This window comes from Rhea americana, unplaced genomic scaffold (genome assembly GCF_003343005.1).
Source record: "Rhea americana isolate MKP2758 unplaced genomic scaffold, rheAme1 scaffold_43, whole genome shotgun sequence".
NCBI classification, from domain to species: Eukaryota; Metazoa; Chordata; class Aves; order Rheiformes; family Rheidae; genus Rhea; species Rhea americana.
Window position 1 is genome coordinate 6172836 of NW_028186568.1, and position 23361 is coordinate 6196196.

General features: G+C 35.7%; 1 protein-coding gene across 1 annotated transcript in view; it reads right to left on the reverse strand.

Moving 5' to 3' along the window:
* HEATR1 (HEAT repeat containing 1) overlaps positions 1–23361 on the reverse strand; it is a 36147-nt gene that overhangs the window by 6959 nt on the left and 5827 nt on the right. The window contains exons 8-31 of the mRNA XM_085315556.1: positions 22859–22976; positions 21553–21660; positions 21029–21124; positions 19930–20018; positions 19427–19638; positions 18646–18767; positions 17943–18140; positions 16660–16840; positions 16272–16420; positions 14138–14330; positions 13529–13701; positions 12787–12954; positions 11579–11821; positions 10669–10800; positions 9969–10075; positions 9029–9172; positions 8089–8207; positions 7694–7815; positions 6146–6274; positions 4628–4858; positions 2836–2962; positions 1821–1987; positions 1144–1190; positions 158–281 (exon numbers count right to left, since the gene is read on the reverse strand). Of these exons, the coding sequence (XP_085171682.1) occupies positions 158–281; positions 1144–1190; positions 1821–1987; positions 2836–2962; positions 4628–4858; positions 6146–6274; positions 7694–7815; positions 8089–8207; positions 9029–9172; positions 9969–10075; positions 10669–10800; positions 11579–11821; positions 12787–12954; positions 13529–13701; positions 14138–14330; positions 16272–16420; positions 16660–16840; positions 17943–18140; positions 18646–18767; positions 19427–19638; positions 19930–20018; positions 21029–21124; positions 21553–21660; positions 22859–22976 (3499 nt within the window). The remainder of the gene's footprint in view (positions 1–157; positions 282–1143; positions 1191–1820; positions 1988–2835; positions 2963–4627; positions 4859–6145; positions 6275–7693; positions 7816–8088; positions 8208–9028; positions 9173–9968; positions 10076–10668; positions 10801–11578; positions 11822–12786; positions 12955–13528; positions 13702–14137; positions 14331–16271; positions 16421–16659; positions 16841–17942; positions 18141–18645; positions 18768–19426; positions 19639–19929; positions 20019–21028; positions 21125–21552; positions 21661–22858; positions 22977–23361) is intronic.

Consider the following 23361-nt stretch of genomic DNA (forward strand, 5'->3'; position numbering starts at 1 on the left):
TATGAATTCAAACAATGCACCAAGTTGTTGACCATCCAATAAAGATTAGTAAAGAGTTATAAAATACTAATCCAACAACAACAAAAAAAACTACAAAGATTATAATCAGCAAAATCAGAAAAATCCCACCGTTAACAAGAGGGCTAATAAGACATACTTTATCCAGCATATCATAGGACTTGTTAAGCAGAACCCTCCAAAACTTGGCTGTTGGCTTGTCCGTGTTTCCTTCCACTGAAGATGCCACTGTGTTTATATAGTGAAGAACTTCTTCTAATAACCTAGATAGAAAGTAGGCACTTTTAGTGTGTATTAAGTACAGTGAAGAAGTTAATTTTATTCCTAGCACAAAATTTCCCCAGAACAACAAYAATAAAGGAAAATGAAACACCTACTGGAGAAGACTAGCAGGTAGCATCTATGTATTAACAAAAGACTATAGTAAGAATCATGCGTGTAGATTAAAGTCTTCTTGGTACCTTCATATTAAGCAGAACTATTATTRTAGGTACATGTTAAGAGCTCTATTTTAAAAGAGAAACAACACGGGAATATATAGAAATCCCAAAACAAAGACTTAAGAAACACAGCATTTCATCTGAATCCCACATCCTTTGTCCCTTAAAATAAAAGTCAAACCTCCTACAAAACTCTCCCTCAATTTTGCATTTTGCATCATGGAAATATTTGGTATAGCCTAATGACTACAACTGTAAACTGTCATTACTAGTAGTTTTCTTACACCAATATAGGGGCATCCATGAATAACAATTCCCTCCACTGCCAGGAGTGAAGCAATACAATATTTTGCTAAAAAATGTAAGTCCTTTTAGAGAATTCATTATCAACAGCATAAAGATTATGGGCAGGTATGTAAATAAACATCARAGATACAGAAACAGTGTGGATATTGGACAGAATTCTTTGGACAGAGTAACCTGTTAGAAAGATATCTGAGTCAAATTTAATAAACCAGTGAACTTGTCTGTAATAAATACTGTTTGTTGCTGCTAATGATATTAAGCATATCCTTGGAAAAATATTCGGGGAAAAATATTCTGAGGGGACTATGCTTCAAAAATATTCCAGGATTGCAGTATAAGCTAGAAATCAGAGGAAGAACGGAGCAGATTTTAAGCATACCTCTGTTCTAACTTCTGTAGCTCTTCTGTTTCTTCACATTCAACTATCTGTTTTAAAAAGGAAGAATGAAAATCGTAATTGTTAAGATTATATCCCCTCATTAAGTTTATATCCCAGTGTACATAAATCTGGTTGCTTTGAATGAWGGGTCCATTAACATGATAATTATAGAGTTCCTCATATTTGCACTTGAGCCATTATTCTAGAAGGTAATCTGAGAATCTTAGGCAATACAGTCATAGTAGCAAATACATTTCATGCTGGTGGATGACGCTCAATTGAAACACTGGGAACTATTYCCAGCTAGATCTCCAGCCTCATTTTTAGTATTTTTTCATCTTTTCAGGCTTTAAACAATAAACCCCACCCCAGAACTGGAGTTACACAAATTGTGAGTGAAATCTCAGCCTCAACAGAGCCAGTATGAATCCACTGGAGCCAGAATTTCACTTTTTTTACTTCAATCACGCAAAAAGAGTCTCTTAAAGAACTCTATTAAAAAGTCATGAACATTAAAGAGAGATTTCAGAACCATGTAAATAAAGGTGCCAGCAAAATACACTACAGAGTGTATTCTGTTATCCTCCTTTTTAGTACAAAGCCGTAACTAAAAGCAAATTAAACCTCTTCTATTGTAGTGTGGCACAGTTATATGATCAGCAATCTGCCACTATTACCTTTTTCACAAAACTCTGAGAGGTTAAGAGTTGTGACATGAAGGAGACAGACAAGAATTTGAAGTGTCGAAGTTGTTTGTCTGAGTGAGACTCCACATTAAAGAGCTGGCCATCCTGATTTTTCAGCTTTGTCTCACATGTTCTTGATTTTTTTGGCCCAGGATCATCTGTTAAAAATATATGCAAAACAAATTTGCAACCAAGAGAAGAAGAGATTTAGTCTCTGATTACAAACAAAATTGAATTAGTCACATGCCTATTAAGGATACCAATTTTGCAGTATGCAAAATCACGTGGAAGTTTGCRAACAGATGGTCTAGAACTACAGAACATGAATTTTTCATTTCAACAACCTGAAAAGCAGTGCTGCCATTCCACTTGATCATATTCTTCCCTTATGAATTTTCTTTTTTTTGTTGGTGCTAAAACTATGGCACATTGCCTACAAACACRAGACATATTTGAGGCAYGAGCATAAATACTACATCTCACCTATTTGAGAAGAGTGATTTCAGTGTCATTACTTGGTCCTTCTAGACTGAGCAGATATATTCAAAACAACAAATACACTAAGCCTTCCCTTGAAAAGGAAAAATCCACCCCTCCACACTCTTTAAAATAAGAGACCGGATRAATATGAAACCATATTGTTTACTTATTGCTCCATTACACTGAAGTAGAAAGAAATGAAACTTTTTTTTCTTAAAAAAACAAAAAAGAAACAAAAATACCCTACACTAACCTGACTGGTGGTTCCTGTAATCTTGGTGGCTATGAATAATACCTTTTATTTCAACTAAATGGTATACCGTACTGTCTAAACAAGGAGTACTGTTTGATTGCAAATACTCAAAGTAATCTAAAATTAATTGAAATTAGTCACAAAACAGTAATCACATATCTTAACCATATTATAAAAAGGAAAAACTCAGAGTAATTCTGCACTGCCTAATTTTCTATCCAGGGGAATCACAKGAAGGTTCACATGCATTTGCTGGCTCTGTTTTGTGCTTACCTTCTTTGTTCTCTGGCAGCTTTGTCAAGTACTGGATTATTTTCATCATACTCTGGAACTGAGAACGTACGTTAAATTCACAGCAGATGGAAATCCAAAATTCAGTGTCTGCCTCCAAGACAGYATCCTGTTTATGGTTTAAAAAGAGAAAAATGTTTATTTCAAGATTTTTTAAAAACAAAAATCACTCTTGAAAAGACTTGTTACTGAGATTGCGAACATGCCATGGTAAGCTGGATACTGCCACAATTAAAGCTAACGGTAATAGCAGCAAGCTCTTGGAGGGATCCTAGYTCCAGAGCATGGCAGAAGGCATCAGCCCACTCCATGAACTGAACAAGACCAGAGCATCCATCTGCAATACCCTCACCTGCTGGTATAGACTATGCATCCTAAACTCCAGCTAGTGACTAATGGTTAAACATCCATATTTCATTACGKATGCCTCTAGCCAGTTCACACCCTGCTGAGAAATTACCTAAGACAGAGAGGAAACAGTTATCTTTACCTGTCATTTTGATCARTGCAAGTATTTGATCCTTTAAACCAATCAAAAACTAATCTTTTCTACGTAAAGATTTGGTTTCAATAAAAAACTCAAGATGCTCTAAAGCATGGCCAAGACTGGCACACCTGAGTAGTACTGCACACAAGTTAGTCAAAAAACAGTGAAAATAACAGGGTGCTCAAAGTCTTACCCAAAACACAAACTTGGTTTTCCTCTCCATTTTTAACAGCTATCATAAGTTCATTTTCAAAAATGCTTTCTAACATCAGAAAATTAGGCTGTGAAGAGTTTAGGGGGGAATTCTGCAAACACGTACTACCAAAGTTCAAGATCYTATCCAAACCTTAGGCACCTAGGCAGAAGTAAAATGGATCCAGAGACAAAGGGCTACCAGCAGAAGCAGCAAACTGCTAGGTAGCTAATTTAGTTAAAAGACAAACTGCCRCCTAGAAACAGCGTAGCTCTTAGTGGCTGGACCTATCTAAAAGGCATTGCGTGTCAATATATATTGCGAGGAGAAACCATTATATTTATGGACACTCACCTCATTTCAGTCTTGTCTGAAAGGCTGTAAATAGAAATGGAAGCTACCTCAACCTTTTTTTCAGAAAAAGATTTTTCAGAACTAGCAGGCAGGAGACYGTTGTGGGCTCCGGCCAGGGTGAAACCTGTCCATGGCTTGCCGCAGAGGTAGCTAGGTGTTCTGGCCTGACCCTGCGCTCTCCTAACAGCCTTCAGCCAAGAAGCAGCTGCACATAACTGCTGCCTTCCGTGCTGCTGGTGTGCTCTGGTGCTCGTGCACAGGCACAGCCGTTACCCAACCAAACCCAAACACTGCAGATCACTGTGCTGACTCAGTTTGCTGTGTGGCTGCTGATGCCACTACAAGGGAGGTAAGGAAGCATTGTATTCTGCAGTTGCAGAAAGGGATTAAACTACTACTGCAAAAACTGTATTTGAGGCTTGCCCTTCTTACCAGTGTTTCTTTAATAATCACTATGAGAGCCTACCTCCACTAAGATGGGAAAACCTTTACATATTTCTGACCTAATAGGGTTTATCATAGTTTGAACAGGGAGACCTGAATCATATTTTACAGACAAACCTAACCACAGAAAAAAAGAAAGCTTAAAAAAAATTTGAAGCACTTTACAATTAGACTATCAGCTTCTAAGACAAAAGATGGTTYTTGCATTTGTGCTGTACAAATCCTAACTCTTGAAAGGCAAGAGTATGAACAGAGAGGAGGTGGTCAGTCTCTCAAAGAATATGTTGATTTCTAACCTTGTCTGCGCTTGATGTTGCGGTCACGGTTTTGGTCACATACTGCTCAAACAGCAGTACCAGCAGAACCCAGAGGAATCTGTCTTCTCCCACTGTAGTGATCAGTTGGGCCAGGACAGGCAGGCGCCGATGCTCTGGCACGTGGGGCAAGGCATCCACAAACACACGAATGATTTTTATCACCACTTCTTCCACACTTCCAGAGGCCTCTGACAAATCACTGTCTTCAGCCTATTAACAGTAAATAAGTAAGGCAGTACAAAGGGGTTATCACAGGCAGGTACAAGTTCTTCCTTGCAGACTCCACAAATGAGAGCGAGCACTATGTGCCTCGTAACAGCAGTATCAAAATTACAGTCCCAAGAAAAGTAAGTGCTTCACAAAAAAAATCTTTACACTACTGAACAGCTTTCAATTACACAGTTCCTTTATAATGTTCATAGAAAATATTTCAAATAAAATCTTCCCTCCTCAAAAAAATAAGATCACTCACATTATGCTGAAACAGTAAGAAGGTTTTCAAGGGAGGGTAATGGCACACCCTTATGAAAACTTTGCTTGCAYTGTGCCCCATAGTTAGGGCCTTGGTTTCCAGAGTCTAGTGAAAATAATGCAAGTATGCTACATGAACTCAGGTAAGTCACGTTAGATTACCCTTACAGGTACTAATTGTATGCATCACAAATATTTTTGTCACAATAACGACTGATGGCTGCAAGTACTTTTTTAAAATGAGAACACCTTGACTTCTTTAACAGAGACTTGGATGAAAAAGCTGTTTATGTGTCATTAAAAAAAATCCTAAACCCCAAATCAATCCAAAAGCCCACCAAAATTCCAGCCCTTTGTAGAGAAGTAGGAAAAACTTTTTCCTAGTTTGTTCTTACATAAGAAATTTACACAACATATTTCATGTTTAAATAAATTATCAATGACTGAAAAATTAAGAAAATTTATTAGCTGCAAGTGAAACTTGACTGAAGAAAAATGTCCTTTTAAAAAAAATCATTCATTCCTCCATTTGAACAATATGTATTTCTGTTTTGGTTTATAACTATTTATCTAAGATGTCCAGACAAGAACAAAAAATTCACACAAATACCAAATGGAAAAAAAAATTTTGTCAAATATTTTACCCTTCCACTTTTTCAACATCATGACTATTATTAAACATGACTATTCTAATCTATTTATATTTTTCAGTGTTTTCTGGTATTTCTGTGGTGAAGAAACAGAACTAGAGTATATTTCAGGTCTTCTTTAGGTGCAGCTATGATGCTCTTTTGACTAAATCATTTATAAAATTCAGGAGCTTAGAAGATTAATAAGCAGTAGTAGTCTTTGCTGAATTCAGAACTGGTTAGACAAGGGCCAGTCTGTTGGTACATACTTTTAATCCTAGAATAGGCCACAGTTTATTCTGTTGCTGACATTCTAAACCCTTTACCCTATTTAATTTTACTAATGATCTTATTGTTCAGTATTTTCTACTCCTTTTCATTAAGTAGGCAAATTTACCTGTATAAGAGCAGGAATAACCATCTGCACTGTCTTATTAATTACTTGGAAAGTGTAAGTATCATCCAGACGCAAGACATTTGCTCCCATGAACGTAAAAATGGGCATGATGTTATGGAGAACTTTATCCTGGAAAACAAAACAGACAAAATTATTTTATGAACTGTGCTTTGAATGTTTCCTTCCCCATACGTTATACCGTAAGGCATCTCTACTTCTACCAAATGCCATTAGATTCCTGTAGAAGAGAGTAAAGAAAATGATTCTCATTATCATCTTCAAAAAAATCTGCACTGAACTAATTTTAAATGTATAGCATCCCTTAAAGCTACTTCCTATGTGATTGTTGGTGTTCTAAATACTACTTTAGAGACCTAGATATGCTTCTAGGCCAACAATTAAGGAGTAGAAATTGAGATTTAGTCTGATAAAAATAATTCTCAGTGCCATGGTAGTGTGACATGCTGAAACAGTTATGGAGAGACAAGTGACAGAGGCACACAGCTTCCAGTGATTTTCAGTATCTGCCCTTCTTTTTTTAAAACTTGTATCACTTAATTCTGAGAGTGCTGGACTGGTAATGTCACCTAGCTGAAGAACTGGTGTCTTAGATTTTCTCAACACCTTGAGTAAGTAGTTATGGATATGTTTCTTATCTTCATCTCTTCAGGGTTAGCATGATGAAGGAATATTTTACAAAAAGAGATAAGATTCATACCAAGAATTTCATTTTAAAATTGAAAATCCTGTCAAAGCCCTTATTAGGGAAGAATAAAGGCTGGATTACTGGATTCTGTAACAGTTGGTGTGAATAAGACAATAAAAAAAGGAAAATAACCCCAACAAAAAACAAAAGCCAAAGCTAAACCCAATCCTCCACAAGTTTGATTGTCAAAAACATTTCAGTTTTGTCTTTGAGGAAAGAGTGCCTTTTCAAATGTGTGGAAAAAAGTAATGGGGTAAAGATAAAAAAACTCAAACTGAGTTTAGATATGCTTAGATGTATATTACTGCTTTTATAGATCCAAAGCAAAAAAATCTCACTTAAAAAGATCAGTGCATAGGCAAATTTCAATCCACAGATGAAAAGRAAAGGTTTGTTTCTCAGTCAATTATAACCAAACCAAACTTGGTTTTATCATCAATTAAAACTACATTTCTCAGTGCTGTGTAAAATAGGAACTTGTAAGAATATGCATACTGTTGGGCCAGCTGTTTTCCATCTTACGCACAAAAAAGCAGGAGAAGGAAGAAAATAATATACCAAAGCTTTAACCATAACAGGAAGGTGAGACAGGGCTGTTTGTTGTCAGAATACTGCTTCCATTTCTGATGTGCTTCATTGCAAGGGATAAAATTTATTTATGATTTATAAGCAAAGCATCAAGMCAAGAGGTTTGTTTTCAAATAAAGGGAAATATGAAGTGCTAAAAGGACATGGAAGTCCTAAGTTTTGCTTCTTAGTCCCTTCACAGAAGGTTTCCCCACAGAACAGCTCTATATGTTCTTACTCATAATTAGAAAAGGAAAACTTCAGATACTACTTACAGGAAACATGCCAGCAACAGCACCAAGGAGTAGCAGTGCATGGTGATGGGTCTGGGGCATTTTAGATATCCTGATGCACTGAACTATCAATTCCACATTGAATTTTTCTTTATCAAGGACATCTGCAAAAAAAAAAAAAACTGATTAATACACACCTTAATGGTTAACCACATAAGAATGAACAGCACACTCAATCACTGATTTCAATYTGCAGACTAGACCTAAGTGATAAAAAAAAAAATGACTAAGAGGGCAAAACTCACACATGCTATACAGAAATCTCTCTTTCCACAACAATACATTATATACTCATAAAGACGAAAAAAGCCGGACATCACTGTTTCAAATGCACAACTAATGAGAAAATACCCTAGAAACAGGTTTAGCAGTTTTACCTGCTGGGATCTTGCTACCATCTGAAGATAGTTTCTGACAGATGTTTAGTAGGCAGCTGAGGATTAGCTGCTTTGTATATTCCATATTTTCCTCTTCTGATGCTAGAGGTTCCAGACTTCTATACATTCAGGAACAAATTTAGGAAACGGCAAAAGGAGATAGATAAATAAGTCAGTAGACTGCATATTAAAAATACAAATAAGAAACTGCAATATTTGTGTTACAGAAGTTCTAAATTGAGGATTCCAAAAAATAAAGTTTTTACCCCAAAAGTGTCTGTTCTTTTTTGTTTTCAATATATCAGGTGGTCTAAAAAATCACATTTAGCAAAGCTTTGTTACAAGTTTCAGATGATTACTTGACATATGATTGCCACTTAATGCAAACACACATAATAAGAAAAAACAAAACAAAAGAAATAAACAAAAAAACCCACCATCATCACCCCAAAACACCTAATCTATATGTAACCTGGTAAATGCCTAGAGATAGGGTAGGCAGAAAGAGCCATAGTTTTCTTAGGATCCACTGGTGATGGCAGTACCACTACGTTTCAGGAGGAATTTTAAAGCTTTTTTTTYCCCCCTTTTTTTAATACTAGCTCTGCAAAAGAAACAAGTCCTGTCATTCGCGCCAGTTTTAGCATAAGTGCCATCCTTAGCACTCCCAAGCCCTTCACTTCAGAAATAAAAGCTATACTTGAGAAACTATACACCAGGTAACCATCTTAAAATGCCCTTCCGTATTGTTCATGGAACAAAAAACTCAATAGCAACTTCATATTCCCCTTATCTGATTTACCTAAAATAAGTTCAGGTTAAAAAGGCAAGTCACAGAACAGCGCTACAAACAATAGAGAAAATAGCAGCAGTTTTAATGCTTTACATTCTCTGCTGTAGAAGAGAACGAAAAAGGACTCGTATTTTACGAGGGCATTACCGGCTCAGCAGGTTAAAAAGTGCAGGTACCAACGCCTGTGGACGTTTAAGTTTCTTCTTATACTGCAGTAATTCCAGAACAAGCATAACCCTCTGCCAGCTGAAATTGCTCGTTTCTGGTGCCAATTCTGCATCTTGGGCCTTTCTAAAAAGAAAAGACAAGCAATACGGATATACATCTCCAGAGAAAATAGCACAGTGTTTTAGGGAACCAGCAGAGACGTAAGTAAATATTTTCACGTAGAGAGTTATATCCATTACTGAAAGGAGAGGTAGCAGTGTGCAGGCTTTAACTGAAGTAACAATAGGTTTTAAACAAAGGGAGAAAACAGATCTAACCTGAAGGGTCGTGGGGAGGGGAGAGTAGGATGCCTATTACTGAATAATTGCCCAAATGCTGACCAGGACGGCAACGAGTGCATTCGTGAGCATACCCTGACAGACAAAGTTTACGGTGGGTCAATCTAACGTGCAGTGACCCTTAAATAAGGGTCAAGTGAAGTAAAATAAGAATGCAAGAACAGMCATTCTAAGAGCATCTTAAAGACTTAAGTCATGTGTACAGTAATTTGTCCATACACCCTTATTACTAATGAAGTTTAAGGCCTAAAAAAAATAAATCTTGTGCAATTGTGTCAAATCAAATTCTACAACTGCAAATGCAATATGTTAAGTTCTGGGATAGTAACCATTTCTTGTTTGTTTGTTCTTTTCTGCTTGTTTTCTTAATTAGGATGACAGTTCCATCAGCTCTTATAACATGGGCAGGTTTCCCCCTGCCACAGGTAGCTCTGAGTTATTTTACTCTGTGCAGGAGGAAGGAGAAAAATAAATAAATAAATACAATTTCTTCTGCTTTCAATATAACCTATGAAATGCAGTAAAATAAGTGGCTTTTTCAAACCGTACAGAAAACATTTTTGTATCTCTAATCGTTTTACCTCTGTTGCTGCATTTTCTGCCGTCTAGTTTGCTGAACAGTAGTCAGATTTTTGGTTTTCTCAGGAGGCTCCAGTTCTGTGACAATCTGCTCAGCGCACACTGAAATCTGAAACAAAGACCAATACTGCAATTAAGTATTTCATATCACACATCTACAGGGCATGTTTTGTTTTGTTTTAAATACGCCTCCTTTATACACATATGGGTATATAACCCACATGTTCCAAGTCACATCACTCTAACAACCTCTAACAGCCTGTCCTATCATAGTTTTTAGAGCAAGAAAATGAGGAAAGGGCTTCTAGTCCAGGTAATATGATAAACTGCTACAGGAAAAGTCTTCTGATAACAGGAAAAACAAAACAAAACAAAAAAAAAAAAAAAGAAACAAAAAAGAAACCTGAGTTTTATCCAGAAAATAAAAATCACATGCAGCCTAAGGGAGCGACTTCCACCAAATTCATTCTCACAGTATAATGAATCATCTTTGATGTATCACTTCTATGCATATACCCTTTAAAAAACAGTACTTGAACAACCTTTTTATCCTATTAAAGCAATTACATTAGGTAATCTGAATTGTTTGTGATTACTTTCATGCTACGAATAATACAAATAATGAACATTACCAACTGTAGCAACATAGAATCATCTCAGTAGGTTAGAACATATTTCTCTGTTTTAGAGTTTACCACTTACCCCTTTAAACACGCTGCTAATTGTCTGGGCACAAAGCGGGTTTTTACAGTTCAACAGCAGGTCAAACAACACTTTTAGCAGTTTCTGTTGTACTGTCCCATCTGACACAGCTGCAAAGAATGGTTTAGTTATCTACAAAAGAGAAGAAAAGAAAAGAAAGGATTTACAGAGAATTACTATAAGAGGAGAACTTAAAATTGCAAGCTATGAATCTTGGTTTGTTAGGTTAGATATGATGAACATCCAATAATACATGCGTGTACATGAACACATATAATAACATTCACATATTAGGTAGGTATTTGTATACATGGAGGAATGTTTACATGCAAAGCACATACTTCTGAAATACCCAGACACCTCAGTACTGTAAATTTCTCATGCATCTCGGCTGATGGGTGGAAGCAATCTGCTGTTGCCAGCCTCTTATAAGTATAGGCTAACACGTAGCTAATAGAAGACCTGCATTTGTAGCCTCCTCCAAATAAGATTATTTCTCACCTACCGTATTTTCTTGACATTTTTGCCTCAGAATAAAAACATAAAATAAAGCTCCTGCACAACTGGCAAAATCTAAGGACTCTGGAGCAGCAGTATCTGCAGGCAATGATACAGATTTTCACCTGCATCTGCAGGCAAATACAATTTTTTTTAATGTAAGTACAAAATACAAATAAAGCAAGCAGTAATTTCTTCTTTCAGTAAGTTTACAAGAAGGTTTTGCAGCACCTATTTAAATGTTTTAAAACACTACAGAGATCTTGAACTCAGGTACCAAAAGAAAGACAGCTCAAAAACTACGGGCCCCTTAACACAGAAAGAATCCTTATAAATCCAAACACTAGCATCTGTTTTAAGCATATTAAAAAAAAAAAAAAAAAAAAAAAAAGGAACTTTCAGAAAGCCATACCTGCCCAAGTGCTGTGATCTGGAAAGACGGAATTTCTTCGTAGATTTTCTTGGCAGCATGCAGACTTTTGATAAATAAATCCAGACTCTGCTGATTCTTGCACAAGAGGGTTGCTGAATGTTCATTGTATTTTCCAAGGATAAGATGCAGGAGCACAACTTCGTCTTTCAACATTGCCTCAGGTTCCTTCAAGACCTTTTCTAGCAACCGGTCTAGTGCAGGCAAGAGGTGAGAAAGAATCATCTGCAAATAGAAAATTTCAAAGAGAAGTTTGGATTTTGTTATAACAAATTTTATTATAACAAACTTCCAATAGCTTGGCTTCATTTCACTGCAACACTCCTTCCCCAGTACTGCACTACATACTGCACTGCATATTGTATTCTGCACTAAAACTATTGAACAGGAAAAATACAAGACCTATCATGAAGTTCCCATCAGTATACGCTTATGAGCTACTTTGTTACTCTTCTTTGCAGAACAGTATTTCTTAAGTACAAAAATAAAGCACATTTTCTCAGCGCATTTATGACCGCTGTCCCTGAAAAACTGAAATGTGAGGCAAAACCACTCATCTCTATATTGTTTATGCTCCCTTAAAGAAACATCCAACTGAATAGGATCAAAAATCCTAACTTTACTCATTATTTTTGAGCAATGAACGACACTTAGAGAACAGGAACTCCAAATACACTAATTTAAAAGAGATTAACATCTACAAAGAAAACTAATGACACAAAATTAATGACACAAAAAGTACTTCCTATTACGTTGCAATTCTGTATAGAAAAGTCCATATATTCACTGATATTTAATCCAGATGACCAGTTTCTTCTGGTAGAATTTCATTTTGAAATAGCCCTTTTGAAATAACATGAAGGGAATTTCTTTCCACTAGTGCAAAATTCCACAGCCCAAACACTCCTGGATGGAGCATGAAAATGTTTTATGTCTCACTAAATCATACTTTGCAGAACTACTGCACATTATACAAAGTGTCAGATTAATGCTAATAATTTATAAGTGATAAAGTTATTTAACTGAATTATTACCTAATAAAATTGGATTTAAACACCCTGCTGAGCGGGGAGGTTGGACTAGATGATCTCCAGAAGTCCTTTCCAACCTGACTGATTCTATGATTAACTGCAGTTAGGAAATGTAACCATCCCATAAAACAAGTGTGACACTGGAAAGGCTGCACTCACCTCACCATGGACTTCACGAAGAATCTTCATTAGGTTTCTTGCAATGTATGATGGGCAAATAGGGTTTTTTACACAATCAAGTAGGCTTTCCAGAGCTTCTGATAATTTTTTCTTCTGGGATTTCTGCTTTGTTTGAGAAGCTTCAGACACAAATAGAGTTCCTACAATCTAGTTCATTAACAAAGTAAAAAGTAAGTTCTTGCCCAATAAAAACGGTGCTTTAAAACAGCATTCATTTATTGTTTTTGTAATAATGTAATCTAGGTACAAATTGAATCGTTCATCTGTAAATAATTCACAAGTTAAAATCTGTTATTTGGCTAGTATCTCAATTCTCTGTACGTAACAAGTCACTTGCATGTTTTTATAATCCTCTTCTTTTTTTTTTTAATCCACCTACTATGGTTTACAAATATAGGCTGCTTAGAAGATGTTAGGAAAACGGTATTTAAAGAAAACCGTCAAAAAAACAACCCCCCAAAACATRTGCATTATAAAACACTAGGGATGGCTTTTCAATCCTTAAAATAAGCTTGAGGAGGATAACTCACATGGGAAAAGAGCATGCAAGGCTTTATAAGACTCAGTATTTTACTTACTATCAGCAACCTCTCTTGCACGCAGTGTCAGCCATTATTGAGCCCTGACAGAAACAATTAACTTTTCCAGTTAATTTGGAAAAGATGGGAGTTCACAGCAGCAGATAAAACTTGTATTACTATGTATCTGAATACAAAGATACCTGTGTTATGTATGTAGGGTCAGATATGATCTCTTCTGTTTTTTGCTCCAGATTCTGAAGAATAGGATGAAACACAGAATCCTTTATCTCACTCAAGGAATGGAAGCAGTTGAGAGCAGCTCTTCGAACTTCACTCACAGGACTACCCAAATTAATTAGCAAAGGTATCACCACTGAAAAAARAAAAGAGGGAAGAATGGGAGGAGAAGAAGACAGCAGAAAAAAGTAAGCGGTCAGAATTTTAACTTATCTGTCTATTAAGAGGCCTCAACAGTCCATCAGAATTAAAAAGTTACCCACATCCTTACATAGTCCACAGAAAKTAAGATGCCATAATTGACTTTTTCAGCATAGGAGGTTGTTTCTTTAACATTCTTAAGATTAAAAAAGGAAGTGGTTTCACTTAATTCCAAGATTGGGCTAGTAACTGCCAGCAACCAATGAGCAAAAAAGAAAGCTGTCTCAGCCTAGCGCAGCTGAACGTAAACTACTAGAGATACTTTTCTAAGTATGAAATACAGTAAAATTGCAAGAAATAAAATAAAAAACAAAACTTTTTTCATCCTCTTGTTAATATATGATTAAGCCTTAAGATGAGAAATACTTTACCTGGAGATGACAGTGATAGCAGCTGCTTCTTCTTTTGGTATGACTGTAACACAAGCAATGCACGGCCAATATACAAAGCTCGAGTCTGTAGCATTGCATTGACTTCATAGTTCAGTTGATTTGAAAGGTTATAGTTGTAAGTCCATAAAATTGAAAGGAATTTGAAGAGAACCTCTGAATCTTCTAGATGTACCTTAAATTTAACATTAAAAATCAGTTATTCTATAGCTTTAATTTATTTGGCTAAACAAAACACTTGTGGGCTATAAGTATGTAAATATAGTATATATTTTTCTTATCGTTACAGGCTGGAAAGACATCCATACGAACACTTCTGTACATATTCAGCTGAATATGAAATTTGTTATATGCAAAATAAAGAAAAATTAGGAACTTATTTCTTGTTTTGAGTAGCAGTTATCTTCATGTTAGAACTGCTCTAAGAAACTAACCCGTCTCTTTCATCATTCTTACAGTCTTCTGAAAATCACTTTTCAAACGAGTTTCTCAGAAGAACTAGGCACGTAATTTCCTTGTGCAGCACAGCTTTCAGAGTTGAACACGTACACTGAAATTCATTCTTAGATTTCATACCGGATTTGCAATACTACAGAATGGACAAAAATTAACAAACTCTGAATCCAATGTGTATCACCAACTGTTTCAGAAACAGGTTGGAATGATTTTTCCCCCCTCAATAGGTACAGCTTTTTCAGGAGATTCTAATCAGTTTTTCACAAATCTATATTCAATTACMTCCAACTTGCTGTAGGACCTTTCTGTCAAAAATATATGAGGAACTTCTGGTTTTGAAGTAATTACATGGTCTCCTCATAGTATCCCAAATCAATTTAAAGCTCATGTTTATCTCACAGACTGACAATAGCTAACAGGTTTTCTGTCTGCAAGGCATCCTCTGAAATCCTAAGAGTTCTCCATGTGTAAAATAGAAGTACCCACCCAACATCCTGCAAGACTGAACATAGTTTGCCAGAACAACTGATCCAGCCTCTGACATACCTTTGCCTATTCTTTCTCAGGAGTCCATCACGATCTAACTTCTGGCTGTATTAATTATTCTGGAGCAGACAGAATTATCTGTCTTATCCCTTTCACACTGAACACACCCAAAATGAGGGACAGCAGTACTCCATGAGTGAAATAATCAAACTATTATTGCCACTATTGCTTTCACCAGATTCTAGGACAGTACCAACTCCATTCCACAAACTTCCTAAAATCCTTCACCCCACCTTCTTATTAATCTCTCTCTTCTTCTACGCAATAACCCAATTTACTCATTCAAAAACGCCAAAATAACATCCTTGCTTCCTTGCTGGCTGCCTGTAACTGTCCAGGCACTGAATCAATCTCTCCAACAGCTCCATCTTGGTACAACTTACCTCACTAGATCTTGGAGTGACTGTTAATTAGACAATAAAATTATATACAAGAATCAGCATCAGAAACACATTTTGTTTTGAAGTCATTGCTATTCTTTCCTTCTCCTATTTGTATTTGTCATGCGCTTGTCTTCATTTAACAGCATCAAATTCCAGTAACAACAATATGAGCCTACATCAATTAATTGCTTCGTCTCCGATGCCCAGAATGGACAATTACTACTCCCTGTCCTCTAGAAAAATTGCCAAAATTCAGTTATTCTCCTTGCAAAAAGAATCTCACAATACTGATGACGGCAAGAGAATATGAGACGATTTTATACGGAAAAATATACCTTTGCAATATCTTGCAAAGCTTCTCCTTAAAATAAAATAAAAAATACAAAAATTAGAAGAACTGTAATAAATTTTACAGGGAAACATTTTGTCTTGTTCTTCGGAAGTACAGAAGCTCTAACTCAAAACTCTAACTGTTCATTTTGTCCTACAAATCAGGGTTATATTTTCATACATGCTGGTATATATRTTTTTTTAACTTTAATTTTCTGTTACATTCAACCAGGGTTGGCTTCTTACCTGAAGCTTAGACTCCCATTTGCTCACAGTACTAGCATGTCATAAGTAGTATTGCATGATCAATTCTCATTTTTCTTTGAGATTCTGAATTTTTGCATAATAGGTAACGATTAATAACTCTAAACAACAATTAAGAAAATAAATGCAAAAAATACCTTCAGTAGAAGATTCATCAATGCTCTGAACTGAATAGCATTGCTTCCCTCACTAGCTCCACAGACAAGTAGGTCAAATAGACCCAAGAGGAGGTGCAGGTAGTCTTGGCTATCTTGATTCAGAGATTCAGGATTCCACCAAATTTCTTCTAAAAATATATATCATTAATAAATAAGACATAGTGGATATATATAAACAACTCTGGAAACAAAAGAGAAAGCAAACATCTCTACAGTTAAAAGATGACATTTGTCTGATTTCATGCTCACAACTAAGAAATCTTTACTGATCTCAATACAATATAAACAAATTTTTGAAAACAAAAACCAGTTTTCCTCACTTCAAACCAATGCTGAACAGATCACAGTCAAAGCCTTAAACACTTACCTTTAGAAAAGGACAGAGGAGGTTTCAGGTCATTAATGAAGTTTTTCAACAAAAACATGAACATAGCTGAATCTTCTGTATTAACACTCTGACCACTATTGAGTTTTTCTATATATGCAGTTAACAAGTCCACTGGCAAAGTTCCCTGCGTTATTTCAACAGACCAGTTTGGGGGAATTTCCTGCAAATTAAAATTTCATTTTAATGAAATCTATGCCTTCACAATTCCATCCAACAGAAAACACAACATGATTTAGAATAAGTTCAACAATATTTGATTTCCAACCTCAAAACAGGTATCCGTACGAACTAAATTACGTTTTTGATTTAATATTTAAACATACACCTGCAGTTATAAAGTTTATACCTGCTATTACTGCCATTATTAAGAGTATACATAAGCAAGGTACAGAAGGGTAAAATACAAGTCTTTCTAAAACACCTCTTTAAAGAGATTAGATGTTACTCAACAGTTTGTAGACACTCAGTTGCATCCCTTCATCTAGCTCTGCTAAGGCAACATAACCTATGTCTTTCAAATACTTGCACGTATAAAAATCTCTTTAATGGAATAATCCAAGTTGAGAATAACTAATTATCATGTATTGCTAGATGTGTTTGTGTGGTGGTGAACACAGAGATACAGCCCTGCTCCTGTAGTTTTGTTACACACAAAAGACCTCAAGCTGTTTTAACAACAGAAATAAAAAAAAATAAATGGGAAATGTGAAAACGAAACAAGTAAAAACATGCTGAAATATTCTCTCAGCAATCTTCCTGCTTCTCTGATGATTCCTCATTCCCCCTCATCACTTCCCAACAAGTTCTAACACAATTGCTTGCAGAGCTGCATCATGAAGCAAAATCCAGCAACTCAGATTCAACGTTTTCACTATAGTTCCAAAGGTTTGCTTGAGACTGCAACTAATACATGCTCCTCTTTGTACTCAACAGCTTTTTTCCCCCTCACATGTAGCTCACAGATGTGCCCCAAACTCAGTGCCCAGCCCATAGCACTAGTATGCTGAACCACTCCATGGGGGTGTTAGTTTAAAAGACAACAGTTTTTAAACTTTCACTGTGGACTCCCTAGAGCAGTAAAATATAATAGAGCAATTCTTAATGTCAGCTTCCGGTACTGCTGCCAAGTGTGTGATTTTGTTTTGAAAACAAAAGAAGCCAAGATTTTCAGTCCTTCAAGGTTGCTGAACTTCCTGCTCCTCCTATGAAAAAGCCTCTTCCCTTATAGAGAAAACATCATCTCCAAACTGTCTACATCTTACCTCTGCAGGATGACAAGCTTCAAAATTTTGTATTTTTTCATTCAAGAAACAGAAAACTCTGATAGCCACTGAAAAATAACTTTCCTTCCTCTGTGAATTGCAGCAGCAGTGAACAAGCATTGAACCAATTACATGAGCAGTTACTTTCTGCCTCACGCTGTCAGACTCTGTTTTGGCAACAAGTATCAGACCATCAACCTTGGAAAAAGGAGGGAAGGAACAAGAAGTCAGTAAGACTGCAAGATTTTGCTATGATTTTACACTACAGTTTGTTATATTTGGTTTGCATGTCCAATTAATTCCCGTTACCTTTTATCATTGGTAAAAAAATTACTGTGATGTAATGATACCTTTGGAATCCAGGTATGCACAAACATCAGTATCTATGAGCTAGCGAAAGTTATACATGTTTATTCTCCTATTTTTTTTTCAAGAAACTAAAAATTCATGAAATTTCCTTACACTAATAATTTATCCAAATATGTAACTGCTTCACTTGTTACTTTCCTATTTTAAGGCAGAAATTTAGTTCTGCCAAGCTAGTACTGGAGTTATGCAATAAATATATTTTCCTAGCAGCTTGATGATGACACCTTAATGTCAAGAACAGCATATACCAAGTTCATCCATATCACATTCATTCTACTACAGTAACCGCTTGGAAAATAAGATCTCTTAAGGTTTGGTAACATGGCACACACACCATTTGCAGTAGTAAGGAAGGATCCCCTGTAGTCATATTCTCAGAAAACAGCAGAATCATTTTCTTGTTCACTGCTCCAATCAGCTCTGCAGACTTGCTAGATTTAATTGTGTCTTCAAGAACTACTCCAGAGGGTGGGGTGAGGGGGGGGAAATCAGACAAGGTAGATATATAAATCAAGTACTAAAACACTGGCAGCTCAACAGTATTTAGAAACAATGAGAAACATGCTAGACAATTTCCTCACCACAGATTTGAATGCTTCTGCTCAACTCTAAGAGCTCTGATTCTTCCCCCATACTTTATCCCTACACTTATCTTCACCTTGTATTTTTATCTCGTTTCTCTTTGCTCTTCTCTTTATCAGGAAGTTTACTTTTCTGAGCACAAGAACGTCTATCGTTTCCTTCAAAAAATGAACTCTTTTCTTTTTATTTTCTTTTCTAGTCACCTATTGCTGATAGCTTCCTTCACACTTCAGTTCAATTTACTAAAAAGGCTAAGCCTCAAAACAGCAAGTCTAAGAAAAGAATTCCTTGATGAATTACAGTCATTAATACCACCACAAGAAAATTTTCTTTCATATCAATGTACAACTGCAAAAGAAAACCAAAAAAGTTCACGAGAGCTTAAAAAAAAAAAAAATCTGTAATCGCAGATTATTAGCATAACGAGTTAATGGTAGCCAATCTCCTCCTACACGCATTAAGGCTCAGTAAGTATAAAGTTTTAAATTATTATAGTTTTTCTTTTATCAAATTAATTACAATTAATACTTTACCTTCTGGCCAACCTTTCAGTAAAGGGTGTAATGAGCAGAGACCAGATTCTGACAAACATACTGCCATTTTCCATTCTGAAGATTTTGAATTTGCATTAGTGATTACCATAAAAGGTAACAATTGCATTACTGTTTCATTCAGCAGTTCTTTCTTCTCCTTCAAAATCTCTTCTTTGACTAAAATTTGTATTGCCCGCTCCAGAACCTTATACCTAAAAGGAAAAAAACAAAACCAAAGAAAAACATTGAAAACTACTGTTCAAACATAGCAGCAATAACGTATTTTTGGTGTAGTCTCAACTTTCTATGCTTTTTCAAAATCTAAACAGCAAGTAAGAACAAATGAGGAATTCATGGGAAATGGAACAAGTAACTGCAATTTGCTCTCATAATTCAGCATAGACGTATCATAAAAGTAGTCAGAAAGTCAAAAATGCTTTTAAAAGTAAAGTTACTTTATTATTTAAATAGAAAACAGACTGAAAAAAAACCCACAAACATACCACTTCCCATCCTTTGAAAGATCTGCTCTCTGAAAGATATTCAAAAGACTTGAAACTACTATTTCTGGATTGACTTGTTTCCTGAAAATCTGGAAAGCAATAGAGAAAGCAATGAAAGCACAATAAAACAAAACATAATTTACCATATCAAAACAGAAAGTGCATCTGCCATACCAAGTGGAATTATCAAAGACAACTGATTGAACTCCTAGCGATGAGCATGTACTAAAAACATTAGTCATGAAAACACATGTTATATGAATGGGCAGTAAGTCCTCTTGTAGGGAGAATTTATCTTAATGCAGAAATGTTAGGTAAAAATGATAAACATACAGCAAATAGAACACTATAATTTAGTAAGAATTTTTACTTTATGTAGCATATGACAAAAAAGGCATACTAGCAAAGAACAGTAAAGATGAAAGTTTAATCACTCACATGCTTCTACTCATATCTTTTTGTGATTAAGAACGAATGCACACACAAGACCAATTATACTATTGCTAATAATATTCTCAGCTACTACTAGCAGAAGTAACAAAGACAGACTGTTACTGCAGTTGGAAACAATCAGTACAATGCATACCAGGGTCCTATCCAGTAAACCTGAGCTGAAGTTCAGGACATGGCTACAATCAACTGACCAAATGACACCCATACGGAAAAACTTAAACTGAGTGCTTCTAACTAGAGTAGTGACTTGTCATTGCACCATTTTTCATCCAAAGGGCAGATGACATGGTTTGCGTTACTACAAAAGAATGTATGGGATAAGCAGAAGCACACTTCAAATAATAATCAAAGATTAAAATATGCTTTAATAGCTTCAGGAAAAAAATAATATAAAGAAAAGATAAATTCAAATCACAAATGTTTTGGGAAACACCAAGAAGCGGAAATTTGAGGAAAAAGTAAGTGTGAGGAGGTAATTAACAAAAACCTCCTAAATGTAAGCTGCATCATCTGGTTAAAGGACAAAAGTCATAAACCAAAGAGATTAGAAGACGACATGAAGGGTCATTACAAAGAATAGATTCCAGATACCTATACTTAGAACCATCTAAACCCTCACCTGATGTATCAAAATATACACACTTACCTCCAAAGCACTGAAAGCAGACATTACAACATCTTTGTTGTCATCCTTAAGCCGCCCAAAGATTGCCTCCTCTATGAAGGATTTATCAAAGCCTTCCTGGAGGGGAAAAAAAAAAAAAAAAAAAAAAAAAAAAAAAAAAANAGAGAGAGAGAGAGAGGGATTGTTGGCAGCATAATTTAAAGGTTTTAAATGAAATGTTTGAATCCTAGCACAAAAAAAGTGGTAACATCACTGAAATTAGATCTCAAATAACTGACAGGCTAACTTTCAACAACAGCAAAAAGAAAAACAGAACTAACCACTTAAGATTTTATCCTAGACTACAAGTAGCTCCATGAACAAAAACTATATCTGGACCCTGGAACAGAGGGAACAACAGTGACAGGAGCTAAATGAAAACACCAAGTAAAACATGAGGCTATTTCTAAATGGTCTAATGTAGCACTTGTCTTCTCTGGCACATAGCCTTTTCAAGACATTTTATGTTACATAAGTTCTACAAGTGAGAAATTGAAGAGACAAACCTTTGATGTTTCAATAATGTCTTTCAAATGCTGAACAGCCAGGACTCGCACAGCTGGCTGAGGATGGTTCAAACTAAGCAGGAGAGAGGTATCAGAGTCTTCCAGAAACTGAAATACAGATTTCAGAGTGACTCACTGTATGTTAAAGGTATTTTAAGTATACGTAAGGATAATGACAGAGATTCAGCAATCTTTTAGACTAGAAGAGAACCTGTGCAACTTAGACCAAAGTTTCAACTGCAGCACAATGATAGAGCACAACTGTTTCAAATACAATCTTTTTTATGTTAGCACACAGTTTTTGGAATATAACTTGAAAAGTACAGTAAGCCACAGATACATTTTTGTCCTAGAAAAACACTACACTTATCTAAGGATTCTGAGAAAGCTCTAGTGACAGAGCCAATATGACAGAGCACAGATATAAACCGTTAAAAAGGCATCCCTGCCAGTTCAATTGCCTGTACCTTATCTCATGAGCCTTAAAGGCTGAACAGTCATACGCCTTCGTTCTGCATGCAGTCTTTTTTTTTTAATCTACTTGCTCAGTCACCTGATATAAGCCATCCTTAAATCAGTACAAAATACATTAAAGCACTATTGTATATAGTTTATCTTTTCCTTTGTGCTTTCAATCATTGCAAACAACAGCCCACAATACTAATCATCTATTAAAAAGAAAATAGTAAACCCAAAGCTCCTTAAACAAACTTGTTGCACTCATGCTTATTCAGTATTACAGCTGATTTTCAGTTACTCTTCAGAAACTGCACAGGAAAATCTCTGCAGTCTCTATATTCCTCCACGTTACTGACTGCAAGTATTTGTAAAAATCAAGATAACATAAAAGGACTGAACCACTGTCTCTCAACTAGGATATATTTGTTTTTTACCTCCCTCAAAAGAGACACTTTGACACTCACAAAAKTCTTAAGCAAGTTGAGGCCTTGCTAAACACCACTACATTGTCATTATCTACCTGTACAGGATCAGTAATGGGAAAATTCATAGCAGAAAAAAAATTACTGATAACAATCAAAGGGGAGGTGAAAATGTGTATGGAAATCATGGAAAAAAGCTCACATTCATCACTGTTCATGATAAATGTGAATTTTAAATATCAGATAAGTTTTTATTTCATCACAGTTTTGATCAAGCCCCCCAAAATCACATCTGAATAATGGTTTTTGTGGGATGGCATAGATGTGTTTAAAAAAGAAAACAGAAAATAGCACATTGCCAAAACAGCAGCCTTCAGCCAGTACACTCAGGTAAGAGYTAGACTGAGGAACTGACCTTTACTCACCTTATACTTGCCGCAGCTTAAAGAAAGAGAAATAAATTGGTGAAAAAGATTTTGATCAGCCTGATCCGTAACGTCTCCCAGATACTCCTCCAACACTGAGTCTAATGCTTTAGGATACCTGCCAACAAGAGGGGGAAAAAAAAAAAGGAAAAAAGAAAAAAAATCCACAAGACATTACTGAAGAACATGTATTTGCTAGAGAAATACAAGGAAGCTGAAAGCACATGCACTCATCTGAATCAACTATTATAAGAAGCTTTATAAAAGCAAATCAACCATTATGTCTTAATACTGATGACATGCAATCCTCTAAGACAAATAATGAGCAGAAAAGGTCACGCTACATAGCAAAAAGCCATACAAAGCCAGCAGCTGTGTCCAGGTACAAGCAAAATGATAAAATATACACACATAGCTTAAATATAATTTAGACAAAGATTAGGAGTCAGTTGCTTTTACCATATTTATTTGGGCAAGAATAGTCCTTTTTATGCCTAATAAGT